Here is a 16,941-nt window from a genome sequence, read left to right as displayed (position 1 = left end):
TCCTCGTACCTCCTTCTCTCCTCTCTCCTTTCCTTTCCTTGCCATCTACTTTCTCCCATTTTCCTCCCCTTATTTTCTCTGATCTGTCCTTGTGTTTTCTTGACCTCTCATTCTCTCTTGGCCATCCTGATGTTCATGTCAGCTCTGGACAATCCTATTAGTCAGCCCTCTGTAACTCATTAACATGGCACGGATTTAGAAAGAGTCACGGCACTGATATAACAGACAGTAAGCTGCATAACGTCACCAGAACTCGTAGGTACTGGAGACACCTTGGCATCTCTTCTTTGTTTGAGATTTTGATCTTCCCCCAGATACCGTTTGGATCTTTATCCACTTAATATTTTGTGTTGTGTTGTTTTATTTACTTTTCTAGAATACATTTGTTATTTAATTAACCTTTAATTTATTTGATATTTAGGTTAAGGGTATAGTGACCTTGGGTTACATACAGAATTAAACCTGCAAGCAGTGATATGCGGGCCCTCGTCCGCTGCACGTCGGGGATCCGGCGGCCCCGACCCGCCGGATCCCCACGCGACGGTCCACATATTCCCGCTTGCAGTTGTAATTTTTTTTCTCGATCTCGTTCTTTATTCTTCTTAAAAAATATTGCCTTTTTTTAGCGGCTTTAACATCTTAAAAAATTCATGAAAGTTGGTGCCTGACACGTGCAAATTTCGTAAAGGTTTGGAACATCGTTTGACCTTAAACATCAACTTCCTGTGTCACGGCAAAACATCAAACTTAGCCCCATCACCCTGGCTATACTATATACTATGTACTATATACAATTTACAAAAAAAATTACTTTTGGGTCACTTTTTGGACAAAATGCTGTCTTTTTTATCACATTTTGGACGACATGCTACAGTGTGACTTTTTTGTGCTATTTCTGACAACATACCGTTCAAATTATGTTGTCAGCATTGTCGTCTCACAATTTAAAGGTCTGTGGTTTGATACCCACCTGAGACTTTCTATGTGGAATTTGCATGTTTGGACGACATGCTATAGTATGATTTTTTTTTTTCACATTTTGGACAACTTGCTATAGTATGACTTTTTTAGTATATAGTATAGTCATACTACAAAAAAGTAATACTATAGTCATCATACTATATGCAGTTTCTGAGGCTGGTAACTCAAATGAACTTATCCTTGGCAGCAGAGTTAACTCTTGGTCTTCCTGTCCTGGGGCCGTCCTCATGAGAGACATTTTAATCATAGTGTTTGATGGTTTTCGCGACTGCACTTGAGGATACATTCAAAGTTCTTGAAATTTCCAGAATTACTGACCTTCCTGTCTTAAAGTAATGATGGACTGTCGTTTCTCTTTACATAGTTGAGTGGTTCTTGCCATAATATGGATTAGAACTGTCGTCAAATAGGCCTATTCACTGCATAAAACTGTGCACCAACCCTGCCTCTGCACAACACAGCCGATGGTCTCAACACATTAAAAAGGCAAGAAATTCCACAAATGAACTCTTGACAGAGCACACCTGTTAATTGAAAACCATTCCTGGTACTGTACATCTAGGTGTGACACACACCTCCACCGAATTTCATGCATGTAGGTAAATGTAGCCGCCAGGGCATCTCTTTAGGGAGCCATTTGGCCACGCCGACTCGTGACTCCACTAGAATAAGACATTTTTCACTGGGAGAGATGTGTGTACCAACTTTCATGAGTCCAAAAATGCAGTTCTTTGGGGAGAAAAATAAGGAACGAAAAGAATAATAATTCCTTGGATAACAATAGGGCTTTCGCACCATTCGGTGCTCGGGCCCTAATTAAATTGTTGAAAAGAGGCCTTTTTTTTTTTATCAGTTCCAAAGATTCCGGGTTATATGTACAGATACAGAATAGAAACGCAGCTTCTGACAGGATTCTACTTATCAATCAGAGGGATTGACTGCAACATAGAGATGAGTGTCATCCACAAAGAAGTGAAGACTGATGCTAAAAGCTGCAAATTACTTTACAAGAGAGAACGTGAATACAATAAAAGCATATAACTGCTAGCTCAGCCTCGAAACTCATCGATTCAATACGTCAATATGTCATATTCAGGACAAAATAAATTTATTGGAACTTTTTTGACATTTGAATACAAAAAAACTGCAGTTTTTTCATTTGAGCCTACTAGTGAAGTTTTAATGGCATTTTTACTAAATAACTGGCTAAAAAGTGAAGTACAGCTGAGAGGATTACTTTCTACTAAAAACATAAGAGGATGTACAGTATAAGCGGGGATGTGAATAGTGAGAGCGTGATGAGTTAAACTTCTGCAGAAGTTCTGAAGAAGTTTCATTCTGACAACAGAAAACTGGTTAACACTCTTGACTCCAAAGGAAACCCTCTACTTTTAGTGCACAAGAGTGTTATCTGTTTCCTGTTGTGTCAAAATGAAACTTCTGAAAAGTCACAGATAAAAGAGGTGGTGTCTCTAAATCCATAATGTGTAACAAACAAAACATTAGGATGAGTAATTACAGTAAGACAAAATGTTGTGGTTGTGATACAACCATGCAGTGGATCACGTAAATGGGCTTTTATTGTAATCAGGGATAACACATGGTCTATTTAATCCGCTCTGCTCCATTCAAGGTCCGCTGAAAGGCTCATCCTCTCCATTCAGAGCAAAATCTCTCCCTCAATGGCTTCCACACAAAGAGAGAGGGATGAGTTTTCACTCCGCCGCACCAATAATGCCTCTTATGCATTCTTCACAGAGCAAACACAAAAAGCACAAGGTGCATGTGTGGCTTGTATTTCGTAGGAACACTGCTTTTTATTAACGTGATTAATAGAAATTAAAGCTCACCGAAAACACACGGTACAATCTTCACATCTTTTAAGATCAACTGCTGAGGATCCCGGCGCTTAAAGGCATTGGGATGTCAAAGAAACAAAGACGTAACCAAGACCGAATCCGAACTTTACATTAAAAGGCCAAATAGAAATGATTTCACTTGTTAAAAAAAAAAAAAAAAAATATTCTCAAACAAAGATGCCTTGCAGATTATATTGCAGGTTCATGAGGACTGTAGTGTCTGTTGTTTTAAACCGATCTGGCCCATTTAAACATTTCTCTGCTCTCTGGAGGGCAGCTTGATAGTGTTGTTGTAAAAATGTGTTGAACCAGTAAACTTCCACTCAGAAACCTGACAGAAAATGTGACTTCGGCCATATAACACACTCATTACTGATGAGCAGTCAACATAAATGTGTGTTTACTGCCTGCTGCAACGCAGCCACAAATTATGAGCATGCATTATCATAAGTATGCAACCACGCGTCATGTTCCACATATGTTCATGTGAATATGATAAACTGGATGTTATTAACAATTTCAGTCCTCATTCATTACTTTAGTGTTTCAGTTTTTCTGATCAATTGCTCACATGCTCTCTCTTACAGAATAAATGCACAGGTTTCCCATGTTCTGCCATATGGGACACGTGATCACATGTATGACACATGTTTACCACATGCTGCAACATATGTGAACACGAGGAAAATAAGTGGAAAAGTTTTCACATTGGAATCTACATGGACTTCACACATGTTCTAAAACCACATCTGTGTGAAAAATACATTTTCACATGTGCACAATCACATGTCGTGATCACAGGAGTTGCACTTTTTCTTGCAAGACAAAGTGTCCAAGTGTTGTGGCTGGTTCTGTCTATAGATTTTCATTTAATTTAAATCATCATTTCCGCTTTTCAGATGAGAAACACCTGATCAACCCCATGACGCCCGCAGAAGAAGAAGTGGGAATCACTGTGTTTCTTTGTGAGGGTCAAAAAGTTCATGTTTGGGTGTTTATGTGTATCTCTGGCTGTGTAGGCTGCAGACGTGTACTCTGCATGAGACAAGATTACTTTGAGCTCAAACTGGACGAGGACAACTCTAATTGGTAAGCAGGTGGAGGACGAGCTGCTGAGTCATGACAAAGATAGAGTGAGACATGACGCCCAGGGGGTGATCAATCAGCCTGTGGGAGAGAGGGCCTGCAAAATGTCACCAAGTCTTCTCCTTTTCTTTTTCTATTCCCAAATGTCCTTGAGTGAGTGAGTTTTAAATGAACTGTTGTGTTCTCCGACCAACTAGGCCAGTCGGCATTACTCCCTTTGCAAACTGACTGATTGGGATCGCACACAATCCTTCGTCAGCGCAGCATTAGACGACTATTTGTGGAGCTCCTGGCTTAGGTGAGCCTGTTAACACCGAGCTCACGTACTATTCAGTTGCCTGACACAGCAGCTCCTCTCTCCCACAGAGATTACACACACAATTACACACACACACACACACACATCAGGGTAACCGTCAGTACCACATGAAAGCTGCCGCACACTGCCAGCACAAAACAGTAGTTAAATTCACTTCTCAGAGTGAAACAAGAAAGATAAGCGCTGGTAAATGAGGAGAACCTTCAAAAAAATATCTAATAAAAACGTGAGATAGAAGGAAGTATGATGCAAAATGCTGCATGTTTACAATAAAACACTTGTATAGTTAAAGTGGCAAGTAGAAACAAGATGCAGAGTCAGAATGCAAAGTAGGTTTTAGTTTCATGTTGAGAGTGCATCTGTCAGTAGATGTGTGTGTGTGTGTGTGTGTGTGTGTGTGTGTGTGTGTGTGTGTGTGTGTGTGTGTGTGTGTGTGTGTGTGTGTGTGTGTGTGTCTCTGTGTGTGCGTGTGTGTTTGTTTGAGAGTGAGAGTGAGAGAGCAGTGAGGAGGCAGAGCAGAAAGTAATGAACCTGACAGCAGTCACATAACCCCTCAGCCCACAGGATCACCAGGCTGAGCCAAGACACTCAGTCTGCCCATGATTATCATCATGGAAATACCTCTTTGACTGGTAAACGCAGTGTGTGTGTGTGTGTGTGTGTGTGTGTGTGTGTGTGTGTGTGTGTGTGTGTGTGTGTGTGTGTGTGTGTGTGTGTGTGTGTGTGTGTGTGTGTGTGTGTGTGTGTGTGTGTGTGTGTGTGTGTGTGTGTGTGTGCGTGTGTGTGCGTGTGCGTGTGTGTGTGTGTGAAAGGAGGAGAGATGATGACATGTCTCCGCAAGCCGCACCCAGACTGAGAAATGTTCAGCTCACTTTACAATAAATATATATAAATTATCAATCACATCAAGATTCAATTGCTAAAAGAAATCTATTTAATGTATTTCTCATTTCAAACAGATAGTGATAATAAGACAGGCAGTCATAAAAATCATTAGGTAGTCGTCCTTTAAAGAGACGAATCAAAAGGAAATTGCTCCACAGCAGTTGAGCACCTTTGGAAACACAATTATAATGCAAGAAGCAATAAAACGATCAGGTCATTCAGTGACGGAGAGTGAACTTTAACCAGGAGCCTCTTCGCTGAACTCAAAGTTTGTCAGCTGTGCAACTAATAAAAATCGGCACCAATTAATACACATTTTGGCATTTAGGCAGAATAATTTAATTCAACCCAGGAGAAGTTGTATTACAGTGAATGTCCCTAAGGCGATCCTCCAAACCACACGTTTTACCAAGCACAGCTAAAAAAAATTCCATCTTAAATTTTAAAGGCGAGCTAAATACACATTAAAGTTCAAAACCATGTGTTGCTTCTCTGAGATTTAAAGTAAAAAGGTGTTTGTGATGATTTCATAACGCCCACACTGCTTGTAAGATGTTGGCAGCCACATTTTCCCACATACTTGTATCATCTCAGAAACTCTGTAAAACTAGGTAAATGAATGCCTTAAACTCTTTCTTAAAAGGAAGTTTCCATTAGTCAACACACAGCCCTGTTTATTTTTTTATCTTTGGGTTGTTTCTATTGAAAACTCTTACAGCAACTTCCTGAATGCGCCGAGTTATCATTCGACTGATAAGCAGCATCCGACTCGCACTCATGTGACTCATGTGAGTGAGGGACACAGTGTACAATAGAGAGTAGCTCCATAAATGGAAGCACCAAGTGTGGCCAGAATATTAATGTTGGATTTGGACCGATGAAAAAAAAAAAAGCAAAAGCAAACGGCAAACGCTGCATATTTTCTCAGAGTGAATTTATTGGTCCAGCAGATGCAAAAATCAACTGTACATCATACTCTCATGCATAGTCGTCGGATTAAAACAAGGTGCCTCTCGCTCCGAGCTCTCATTCAGAACTACATAAAAATAAATAAAGATTATAATAAAACAGTTTTTACAAAAAACAAATTTCAAGTATCTCAAGCAAACATGTTCACGACATTTTTTTTACTGAGATCAGGAAGCAGCAGCTTCGTTCTCAGCCGAGCTTCTCCATTCAGTCCCAACGCATCAGTACAAAAAGATTTACACACTTCCATGAAAGACTCCCACGAGCGCTCCAAGTCGTGCCCCGTCCATTTCCAGTTATACCGTATGTACATTAACATTTACAAAGATATTATTAACAGCACGCATTGCTATAACAAAAATATAGGTGCTTATATTTGTGCGTAGCAAACAAGTGACAGCGAAAAGAGAAATCAAGTGGAAAATAAAGTTTCCCATTAAGTAGAGAACGGTATGCACTGTGGCACGGAAACTAAACAAACATAGATATTCAAACTGTGACACGTTAAATGTAGAAATGATATGTGGAGTTATTCGGTGAAATGTGGTGCCTCTCCTCAAGCAATCGAAGTCCAGAGAAATGGCAAGAGAAGCGGCATCGGGCTTGCAAAACAAGCACTACAGGCACTCTACGGCAAAATATCTCCTCCATTAACTGTCAAGTAACATGAAAACACGGGAAAAAACAAAACACAAATAACCCAAACAAAATCGATTATGGATCACCACTGTGTAAAATATTGCGAATTTTGTAGCGTGTCGGCGTACAAAGGAGTCGATCAAAACCCGACGCCTTCGAAAAACATGAATACATGAAACACGCCAAAGAAGTGCCAAAAACCTTTACAGTGTAAACTAAATACTAGATCCCTTCATCACTTGAACAACCACGTTGTATTAAGTTCATGGTTGAAAGAAAAAAAAAAAGAAAAAGAAAAAAGGATGACCTGAAAGTTTTATGTGGGGATGAAAGTTAGTCTTTGGTCTCCTTAAAATAATAAGAAACGGGTTCCCCGGAGGGCCGTCCGAGCTGAAACAGGAAGGACGGTTTGCCTCTTTCAGTCTGAACTAATTAGACACAAGAAGGTCTAAAAGTTTTCCAAAAAAAACACAGATTCATCAGTCTCATGAAACAAAATGTCTAACAATAGCAAGAAAGGGAGAATTTAAGACTCTTGCTTTGATACGACAATCAAATAATCCTTTTTTTTGGAAAATGAAAAGTGACAGTAAAGTGTCCTTGGCTGCCAAAATGATAACACTTGACATTTTATAAACAGAGAAATGTTGAAAAGTGACTCATCAATTTGACTTTTCCAAGATATTTGACGTGGTTTCAGTGTCTCTTTGTCGGCCTCTTGACACGTCGTTGGGAGTTTCACTGGCAGGGCTGCAGGACGTCGTGTCGGCCAGATGAGCTTCTCCTCAGGTCCTGCAAACACACACAAAGAAGAAACCAGACTTTAGATCCCACCTTTCCCGTAGAATCTACTAGGGAAGCACTGTGTAGCTGCCAGAAGATACCGAAAACACAATCGACAGCTGTCCTGTATAAATACCCCACCCGGCCGGTGTAATCCCTAAACCACAGGTTACATCACCTGTGTTTTCTCAGGCTCTGAGTTCCTCTGGTATTTTTTTAGAGGGGCGTGAAAAGGAGCGTTGCATTCACGAGTGTGTGAACAGGTTGCTGCGCCTGCAGCGCATGGATCCTCAGGTGGGTTATGAACGAGGCCGACGAGGACACACCCCCGGCAGCGTTGTTCACACTTTTACAACTGCGCTGGCAAAACTAGTTACGCATGTTCATTTTTATTACATTACAATTCACCGGTGCTATTTGGTCGTCTACGGACGACGGCAAAAAAAAAACAACAACAAAAAACCAGCTTACATATTCAGTCCGTTTGTTTGTCGTCAGCATCATGAAAGTAAATCTGGTTGAAACCGTCTTCGGCGTGTTAGATTTGCGTCGCTGCTAAATTGCGTTCGTAGTTCGGCTCTCGTAAAATATCTTAATTGTTAATCACAAAAGACATTCTGTGGTTTGTTTTTTGTCTGAATTACTTAACAGGCAAACACGCTAGATTATCACAAAATGAGTGAAGGGTAGCTTTAGCGTGTAGTATTTGCACCTCGGCTCGATCAGCCTACTCAGCTTGGTTTGGTCTTCAAAAATATTTCTTTCTTTTTTTTTGATGGAGAAACTTGTAAAAAGTTAACAGTGCCACAGCAACCCGGTGTAGCCCGTTTGTTAGATGTTTATTTTAATATTAAAAGTCTTGTGTTATCTGTGTCGGATGCGGCTGCAGAACTAGGAAGCAACTGCAAAGCCTGAACAGTGTTGTTTACCTTTGAAAGACTAAGAGAAAACACCTTGAGGTAGTGGAGGATGGTGCGTCTTTAAGCAGCACAAGGCAGACCAAAAATAAACCAAACACACAGACAAGAACAGGATAGTCAGCATGAGTCATCACAACATAGTAAAAGGCAGATTGTAGTGATGACAACAGAGAGGAATCTCAGGAATGTGGGAGCTCCCCTTCTGTAAATATGTGCGCTTTTTCTTTTCCATCACTTCCAGCAGGACTTCTGCGTGACGTTTTATTTCCCGTCAGTCCAGAGTGGATCAGTAAACACTGTAAAACAGTGTTAATAAGAACATGCTGTACCTTTATAAATATTACTGGTAAATCTCATGGCTGAAGCAGACTACTCTGTGACTATTCCTGGGTACAGTATGCCTATTTTTGGCCACTGCTTTTTCTGAAGATAATTTGATTGAAGGATGCGATTTAAGTTCGAATAAAGAATCCCCTTTTTCTGTCCTTGGTGTTTGTTTTGGAAGTCCGGGAAAAGAAATGTTTGCAGTGAACACAATATGAACAAAGAAACGGCTACAAGAGGAGAATGGACGGATGAGATGGACAGAGCGAAGCAGCCAAAGATCCTGAACGGAGTGAATACTTACAGGCAAACTTTGCCCAGCCAGTGCTGCAAGGTGCAGAGGAGGTGAAGGCAGCGGAGGAAAAGAGGACAAGAAACAAGTGAGTGAGGATACATGCGGTGGCAGTCAGAGAGGAAACAGATGCAGGGGAAATGTTTGTCTCGTGAAGTCCTGAGTTTTGCATCCTGATGAAATATCTTGTTCCATGACAAATCCCGTGAGTTGATTCCTACTGCTTAAACAAGCTTTCGGTGCGCTTCTAATAAACCCACCTGTCCGGCCAGAGCGAGGGGGAGGTGGGAGGGGCTGCAGAGAGCATCAGGAGTGGGCAGCTCCTGGATCGGAGCCTCGTCCAGGTCATCGATGCGAGGTTTCTTGATGTTGGACTCTGGGCTGGTCAGAGGAGTCACGCTGTTCCTCCTGATCAGGGTGCCAGGACCCCTCTTTATCTCCTGTGGGGCGAACAAAGAAAAACAACACACAAGACTTTAGAAGTCAAGAAAATATAGCAGGAGGTTTCACGTACAAAGACAATATCACCAACTGTAAGAGAACAACGTGGTCGAAGCTAAATGCAGCTCAGTACGGTGTTTCCTCCGCTGTTCTTCTGCCCCTGACAAATACAGGAAGTGCCACAACGGACCGACCGTTACCTCTGGCCTTTCTCTGTGGGTGTTCACTGCCTCCACATTCAGAGAGATGGACTCCACTTTGCAGCCGTAGGCGACCGGGGTGAGCTTCAGCACCGTGTGGAGGGGACACTTCAGGTAGGGCATCTCATCTGGAACAACAAACAGCAGGAATGAATGGAGGTGCAGCAGAGTCCAGTGTCATAGCTCCTATTTAGATCTTAAGGGGGGGGGGGGTTGTAGTCCCTACCTGCGCTCTTATCCAGGAAGTAGGCCAGCAGGCAGCGCATGACGGCCTGGTGGCAGATAACCAAGACGTTCTCCTGCCTCTCCAGGTCCATGATGACCGGCTCCACCCGCTGCACCAGGTCCTGGTAGGACTGCAAGCAGGAGAGGAGAGTTGGTTATTATTATTAATTACATGTTTGTTTTTTAAAATGCTATATTAAATATAGATATATATACTGTACTGTACTGTATATACTGCGCATTTTATATTTTTACTGCAATTTTATTGCTTTTCTATTATTCTATTATTATCTTATTGCTTCCTGTATGCTGCTGTAGTGAAAAAATGTCCCCTCGGGGATTAATAAAGTAACTACCCAACCTAACCTAAATGGCTGTAGCCTGTTTATATACCTCTCCAGCAGGGTAGCGGTAGTAGTATTTATCTTCATCCCTCAGAGTAAACTCCTCCGGGTATCTCTCCTTCACCTCATCGTACGTCATCTCCTCACACAAACCCTAAAAACCAAACACGCCGAACATGCTGTCAGTTTAGAAAGAGAAGAGAGTTGTGTGCGGTGGTGTAAAAGTGTGTTTTAGAGTGACACTCACGGCGTCAATCTCATTCAGAGCCTTCCACTGTTTGTACGGGACTCCCAGGTGCTCGGCCGTCTCGATGCTGCGGCACAGCTGGCTGGTCCAGACCTTCAGGTCCTTCAGCTGCTGCTCCTCCACGAACCGAGCCAGAGCGGCCGAAAACTACAGCAGAGAGGGAACAGTATTCAGCACCGGGACTTTGTCAGTTAAGATGCTGTGAAATGTAGAAAGTCAGCTGTCATCGCCTCTGTCATGTTGCCTCCCGACTGTTCGTACCTGTTTGCCCCGCGGCGAGAGGCCGGAGTCGCCACCCAGCCGTCCCTCCAGGTTGTCCGCGCTCTCTCCGTGCCGACACAGGTAGATGGTCCGTGGCTGCACGTGGATGTTCATCAAGTAGTAGACGATCTTACTCTGAATGTGATCCTGGATCTGGTTGACGAGAAAACGGCGACCCACATCGATCACCTTGATGAAGGACAGATCCCTGGAAGAAAACAGGGATGAGTGACTCGTCTGAAGGTAAATGGGAAATGGTCTGTACTTGTATAGCGCTTTATCACCTTTCGGTCTCAAAGCGCTTTAACATGGTTTTTCCCATTCACACACTAAATGAGACAGATCACCGTGCAGGGTGCCGCCATCAGGAGAACATTCACACACCGATGGTACACCATCGGGAGCAACTTAGGGTTCAGTGTCTTGCTCAAGGACACTTAGACGTGTGGACAGGAGGAGCTGGGGATCGAACCACCAACCTTCCGATTAGTGTTCAGCCCACGCTACCGTCTGAGCTACACCCTCCCTTAATGAGAAGGCGTGTATTGGACGTCGGACAATGTTGATGATTTACCTGTCGTGCTGATCAGGGTCCAGAGGTTGGTAGCTGGTTTTGTAACATTCAATTCTCCTCTGAAAATCCAGCATTGCGTCCGTCTTGTTGCAGTCCCGGTAGTCCGGACAGGACACCTTCACTTCCTGCGCAGGGGGGGGGGGGGGGAAACGGTCAGACGGCAAACAACACGCCTGATGCCAGAGAGGTGTGAACATTTTGAGTCGTTTAAACACAGAGCGAAGAAGAAGCGTCGTGACGCCATGCTCGGGACTCACCGTGATGTTCGACGCAATGACGTTGGGATCGTCACACACGGACTCGATGAAGAAGATCTGGGCAGGAAAAAGGAGACTTCGTTTAAAAGGTGCGACGTCAGCACTGACGTCATACCTTGGCGGTTCTGTCGCCGTGGCAACACCTACCTTGAAACCATTCTCGCTGCCAAACTTCAGAATCATCTCTCGTCTCTCTCTCGTCGTGTTTGTGGCATCAAAGACCTGAAAGAAACATCAGAGAGCTTTGTAAGACGACAGGTGGTCATCACGTTGACCACGAGAGAAGAGCACGAGATGCATGATGGGAAACTCACCGCTACTTGGCCTCCCTCGTCCTTCAGATAGGACTTGACGTCCCTCAGGGCTGCTAAGGCACACTGCCTGGAGAACACACAGGATGCAAATGTAAGTTTGGTTACTTTCAAAAAAACATCCCATTTAGAGCCCGAATGATGCTGGATTTTTGGGGTAGTAATTCAGGCCGATATTCTTTATATTTATATATAGTGTTCATACAGTATAATTATAGAAACACATTTTTGCAATTTTTCCTCTAATATGGTTATCAAACACTTTATACAGAGAAATATGATAGAGGCAGGATATTTTACAGTTTCTCGTGTAACAGTAAACTTCACTGGGAATTTAACAATTAAAGATAACGCTAAAAAAAAACAAAAAAAACAAAACAAAACAAAAAACACAAGTATAACAACTTCTAATGTACTCTGATACATTTATATCTGCGATAGGCCAATATCAGCAGGCTGATATATGGCTCAGACGATATATCAGTCCGGCAGTAGTTACAATGTTAAGTGTGTGTGTGTGTGTGTGTGTGTGTGTGTGTGTGTGTGTGTGTGTGTGTGTGTGTGTGTGTGTGTGTGTGTGTAGGGGGGGGGGGGGGGGTGCTTACTGCCTGATTTTCACGGCGCACTCATTGTCGGGCTTAAAGAAGTCATAGGAGCTGTAGTTCTTGACCGCCTCCCTGCGGTACTCTCCCACGTTGAAGACTGCAACACACACCCACACAGGAGGAGAGAAACAAGTATGAACATAATGTCCTGGAGTTAGAAACATGAGTTGATGCTGGCTGGCAAAATACTATTTGCAGCAGAGTGTCGGCGTGTAACCGATAAGCAGCTGCACAAACTGTACTCGCGTTTTAAATGTGTTTTGGCCGTTTGCTGAAGCGGTGGCGCGTACCTTTGGTGGGCATGCCGATCCAGTTGAGGTAGCGGGTGAGCTTCTTGGACATGTACGTCTTGCCCCGAGCCGGCAGACCCACCATCACGATGACGGTGGGGGGGTTGGCGAAGTGGGGGGCGCCAGCTGCTGCAGAGAGAGGGATATACCGTCACAACTGTGCCTGTTTGCACAACTACAACAGATACAAATATCCTGCGTTTCATTTTGAACACAGTGAATGAAGAAAACAAGGACAACTTGTAACGTCTTGGAAGTGTCACCGAGTGATACGCGATGACGACAGCCGAGTGGCACCGAGAGCTGCAACCTGCCTGAATCCATCCGTTTAAAGCACTAAACTATAATCTCCATTTCTCTGCACGCCGACACACTCCCGGCGTGCACGTACATGTCTGTCTGTCTGTCTGCTTGCTGCCGCCGGAGTTCCCTTTTATTTCCATTTTGCTGCCCATTTGACCCACTTCTGAGAGCGATGAACTGCCCTGAACGAGACCAGCTCTTTTCACTTGACCAGACTTACAGTAACCCCACCCCTGAGGCCCGTGGGACGTCGCGTGTCTCTGCAGGCTGCTTCATGTTACCGAGGCCGTCAGTGGGAGGGTGATGGCAGAGCAATGCGGGGCGCTGATTGTACATGTAACGGATCATCTGTGGGTAACTGAAACAGTGTGTGTGACTTGTCGCAGATTGTTTGTCTGAAGCAGGAAATACTTTTCATGTCTAATTTCCTCAGCGTCACAGTTGTTGTTTTTTCTACACCGGATGTAGAGCCACCTTGACCCTCTCCATCACTTGCAGAGATTGTCAGGTAACTCCCGAGAGCTCGAATTAACGCTTCCTCACTGCTAATCTTGTTCCCACAACACAAGAGCCCACGCTGCTTAAATTGAAAAGAGATCAAACTCTTAAGTCGATGTCCGGACATCTAGTTCATCCTTAACAAGCCTCTCCTCCTTCTCCATCTCATCTACTGTGCAACATTCGATATCAAACTTCATAATTCTGAATCATACCAGAAATAAAAGCTACGCTACTTTGCACTTTTCTAGTCATAAAATCAATAAACCACAGTATCGCTTCAATTATCAATGAGCAGCAGCAGAGGGTCAAGTGACCACTGTGAATCCAAATGTGCCTTGTTCAGCCAGATGACTAAAAATGGTCTCGGTTAAGATAAAGAAGTTCTTTCTCTGACTTACTATTCCTCATACTATTGCATCATATGAAGGAATTATTATATTATATTATATTTCTCATTAAATGTAGGTCTCCATAACTTGTAGGATTAAAAACTAAGCACTAAAAAAGACACGCGCAGTAATAATAACAATAACAATAATAACAATAATAAATAAACCAAAAAAAAGTGTTATCACTGGTATTAAATTCCCTTTTTCCCCTCAAAGCCATGTAAAAAGCCAGAGGCATGGTCGCCCCATGCACACGCGCTGCCGCCCGACCAATAGCATCACACACAGGTTGCTCAGGCACTACGGTAACCATGGGAACAGCTGCTTCGTCACGTTCCAGTGTGAGGGCCCATCAAAAGACCGGAAAAGACCACGCAGGAATATTACGGGCGCAGAAAACCACCGAAAATATAAAATAAAATAAATAAACAACACGGAGGAGTACTTCATAATAATAATAATAATAATAATACCGCAGTAATACAGAACATTTAGAGGACTTTACCTCTGCGCTTGTCATCCTTGGTGGGAACCCAGATCTTTTGGATCCTGTTCTGGGTGAGCTCTCTGGGCATCCCTCAGGGCCGTGAGAACCGCAGACTACACGAGGAGCCGAGCCGCTTAGATCCGTTCGGGGTGAAAAGACTTCCTCGGAGCCGGTGGCCGTCCTCCGTTCAGACGCTGTTCTTCGAGCCGGGCTAATCTGCCGGTCGGCGGCGCACATCCGCTATTTAAACCCCGCCCGCGCGCTACCGGCGGGGAAGCACGCGAAATGCGCACGCGGGTGCGCACACGTGCTCTCCCGTAGACCGTCTCGCAAATACTCACGTACACGCGGGCGCCCCCTGGCGGTAGACTTTATTTATTTATTATCATAATTATTTTATATGTTTTATTGCCTATTAGTTATCACGGGCGTTTAGCGTTATAATTCTTAAACAGCGACTACGAGCCCCATTTACGCTTCGTTGTGTTTATTCAGCCTCTATTATAGCAGCCGCTAATATTCTGTAAATTAATTACTGCTCCACATATTGTAGTAGATTTTTGTATTTATTATTTGTTGTTCGTTTTCATCATTTAAAATGCGTTGTAGGAGTCGCTTTGATCATTTAATTGTCTGTGTATTGTGTATGATGTAAGCCTGTGGTCGAACATTACATTTCCATTCTTTCTTACGGTGCTGTATTGTTTGAAGTAGTTCTTTGTTTGATCTAAATATCGGTCTTAATTAGTTTAACATTTTTATGGTAGTTATTATAATGATGGGACATTTTTCTGCAATCGGGCCTTTGTTTTGGCTCGTATTGGACATTGTAAGGTCCGCTGCTGTTTGTTCAGAGAGAAGTCAAACGTGCAGAGCCTCACATCATCAGCCTGTTTTCTCATGCTGGGCTGTCCCGTTGAGTCATAACGGATTTGCTAAATAAAACACACAAAAAAACTTAAGAAGCCCATGTTGACGAAACGCATTTCCACCCTGTGCACTGAAGACTCCCTTGATAAATTACATTAAAATAAGCTCAGCTTTAGATACTAAATATACAGTGCAGAGGGTGTGATTGACAGCTGAGGGAGCTGGAGAGGTGTTATGACCTCCTGCAAAATTAAAAATAGTTTCCATTATATCCAAAAGTGTGATTCTTAAAAACTTGTGTTTTCTTGAGTGAAGCTGCAGACTAAATATGGACTAGATATAATAGTTGGCTGTGTCAGTCTGAATCACAAGACCTCAGGCTGCAAACTGAGAGTGCAGATGACATACACCATCTGATTCATCAGTCTGCAGTGGTTTTCCCAACATACTTTTAAAACATCAAACTTTAAAAGCTTCCCCATGTTAATCACTGACTCTGTTATGGCCTCATTATAAATTGCTCTGTGAGGCACCCTGTAAAATATTTATAAAATGTGCTATAGCCCATGATAAAATGAAACTTATAGACCTTATATATTTTACGTATTTAATATAATAAGACTTATAGACTTAATATCGTGTTTTCTACAGTGGAGGGACTTTTATTGTGACTGCACTGTAAAAACAATTACCTAATTCATTCCTACAATTATTCAACTTTTTACAGTGTACTGAAATTACCCCCCTTGCTCCAGTTTGTACCAGCAAACTTTCTGAACTGTCTTTAACCTTTTCCCAAAAACATGATTCTTTATGTCAGTCCTACATATTTCCTGTTTACTGGATGGAGTTTAATAATCAGTGACAAACTCCTTCCTGCTGACCAACTGACCAAAGGGCCGCCAAAGGACAAAAAGGAACGCCAGTAAAGTTGAGGTATTCACACACACTGAACATCCCACTTAAATATTTTATATAGGAGGTAAAACGGGATCAGGTTACAACCTTTCAGACGTGTCACGGTCTGAAGTGAAAGTGGAGAAACTGAAGTTGTGAAACCAAACCAGCACTTTGCCCTAAAAAATTTTTAAAAAAAAAGAGTGCATGAAAAGTCTGTGGGTTTTTTGGAGGATAAGTTATCACCTTGCTTCAACAGAATGAAGAAAAAACATACCTGATGATGACTCAACCAAAGCTTCAACAATTCAAACACTGACCTGGCTTCATTTTTTTTCACACACTCTGTATGCAGGGAGATTGACAGTTCTGTAGATTGTATTTGTTCTCAGGAGGACAAAGTGCTTGTCTGTCTTGGAACAAGTTTTTAATCAAAATAGATGTGAATCCATGTGGGGCTTGAGCTGAATGTCTCTTCAGTAATTAGTCATATTTGTGAGGAAAACACTTTTTGGTCTGTAATGAAATTGACTTTGATTGACGTCTTCTTCATTGGACACAGAAAGGATTAGAGCAGAAACAGAGTAAAGACAAATCTCAGTTTTAAAATGGATAGAACAGAGGTGTCCACTTTGGGGCCCGCGGACAGAGTTTGGTCCACTCCTTTGTTTTGGCCCGCCAC

At 42.8% G+C, this 16,941-nt stretch overlaps 1 protein-coding gene across 4 annotated transcripts; it reads right to left on the bottom strand.

Annotated features, from left to right (window-relative positions):
* Positions 1-6,047: 6,047 nt before the first annotated feature.
* Positions 6,048-14,717, bottom strand: pfkfb3 (6-phosphofructo-2-kinase/fructose-2,6-biphosphatase 3). Of its 4 annotated transcripts, none has more exons than XM_069700124.1 (16): positions 14,511-14,717; positions 12,813-12,941; positions 12,523-12,619; positions 11,921-11,987; positions 11,754-11,828; positions 11,607-11,663; positions 11,350-11,474; positions 10,776-10,983; positions 10,515-10,661; positions 10,317-10,421; positions 9,925-10,054; positions 9,699-9,826; positions 9,318-9,497; positions 9,070-9,092; positions 8,451-8,499; positions 6,048-7,530 (listed from the first exon to the last, which is right to left on the bottom strand). In XM_069700124.1, exons 1-16 carry the CDS (start codon positions 14,578-14,580, stop codon positions 7,477-7,479), a joined length of 1,644 nt encoding a protein of 547 aa, XP_069556225.1. In that variant the 5' UTR covers positions 14,581-14,717; the 3' UTR covers positions 6,048-7,476. The 4 variants fall into 4 exon arrangements, with proteins under 4 accessions (XP_069556225.1, XP_069556226.1, XP_069556227.1 ...); XM_069700125.1 differs by having other exon boundaries at positions 12,813-12,938; XM_069700127.1 differs by lacking the exon at positions 8,451-8,499 and having other exon boundaries at positions 7,450-7,530.
* Positions 14,718-16,941: the final 2,224 nt, after the last annotated feature.

Source organism: Brachyistius frenatus, unplaced genomic scaffold (assembly GCF_029030835.1).
Source record: "Brachyistius frenatus isolate BFR_SWC_R1_liver_20210118 unplaced genomic scaffold, ASM2903083v1 Contig_32, whole genome shotgun sequence".
In the NCBI taxonomy this organism is placed as follows: domain Eukaryota; kingdom Metazoa; phylum Chordata; class Actinopteri; family Embiotocidae; genus Brachyistius; species Brachyistius frenatus.
The sequence above is the reverse complement of the archived record's forward strand: the minus strand, read 5'-3'. Positions and strand labels throughout refer to the sequence as shown.

What these genes read in the sequence shown, in the direction of transcription:
- pfkfb3 (XM_069700124.1), bottom strand. Translation starts at nt 14,580, where the DNA reads ATGCCCAGAGAGCTCACCCAGAACAGGATCCAAAAGATCTGGGTTCCC. An exon ending in ACGAGGGAGGCCAAGTAGCG is followed by an intron (nt 11,829 to 11,920) that starts GTGAGTTTCCCA and finishes TGTTTCTTTCAG; the next exon opens with GTCTTTGATGCCACAAACAC. An exon ending in CCCACAGAGAAAGGCCAGAG is followed by an intron (nt 9,498 to 9,698) that starts GTAACGGTCGGT and finishes TTCGCCCCACAG; the next exon opens with GAGATAAAGAGGGGTCCTGG.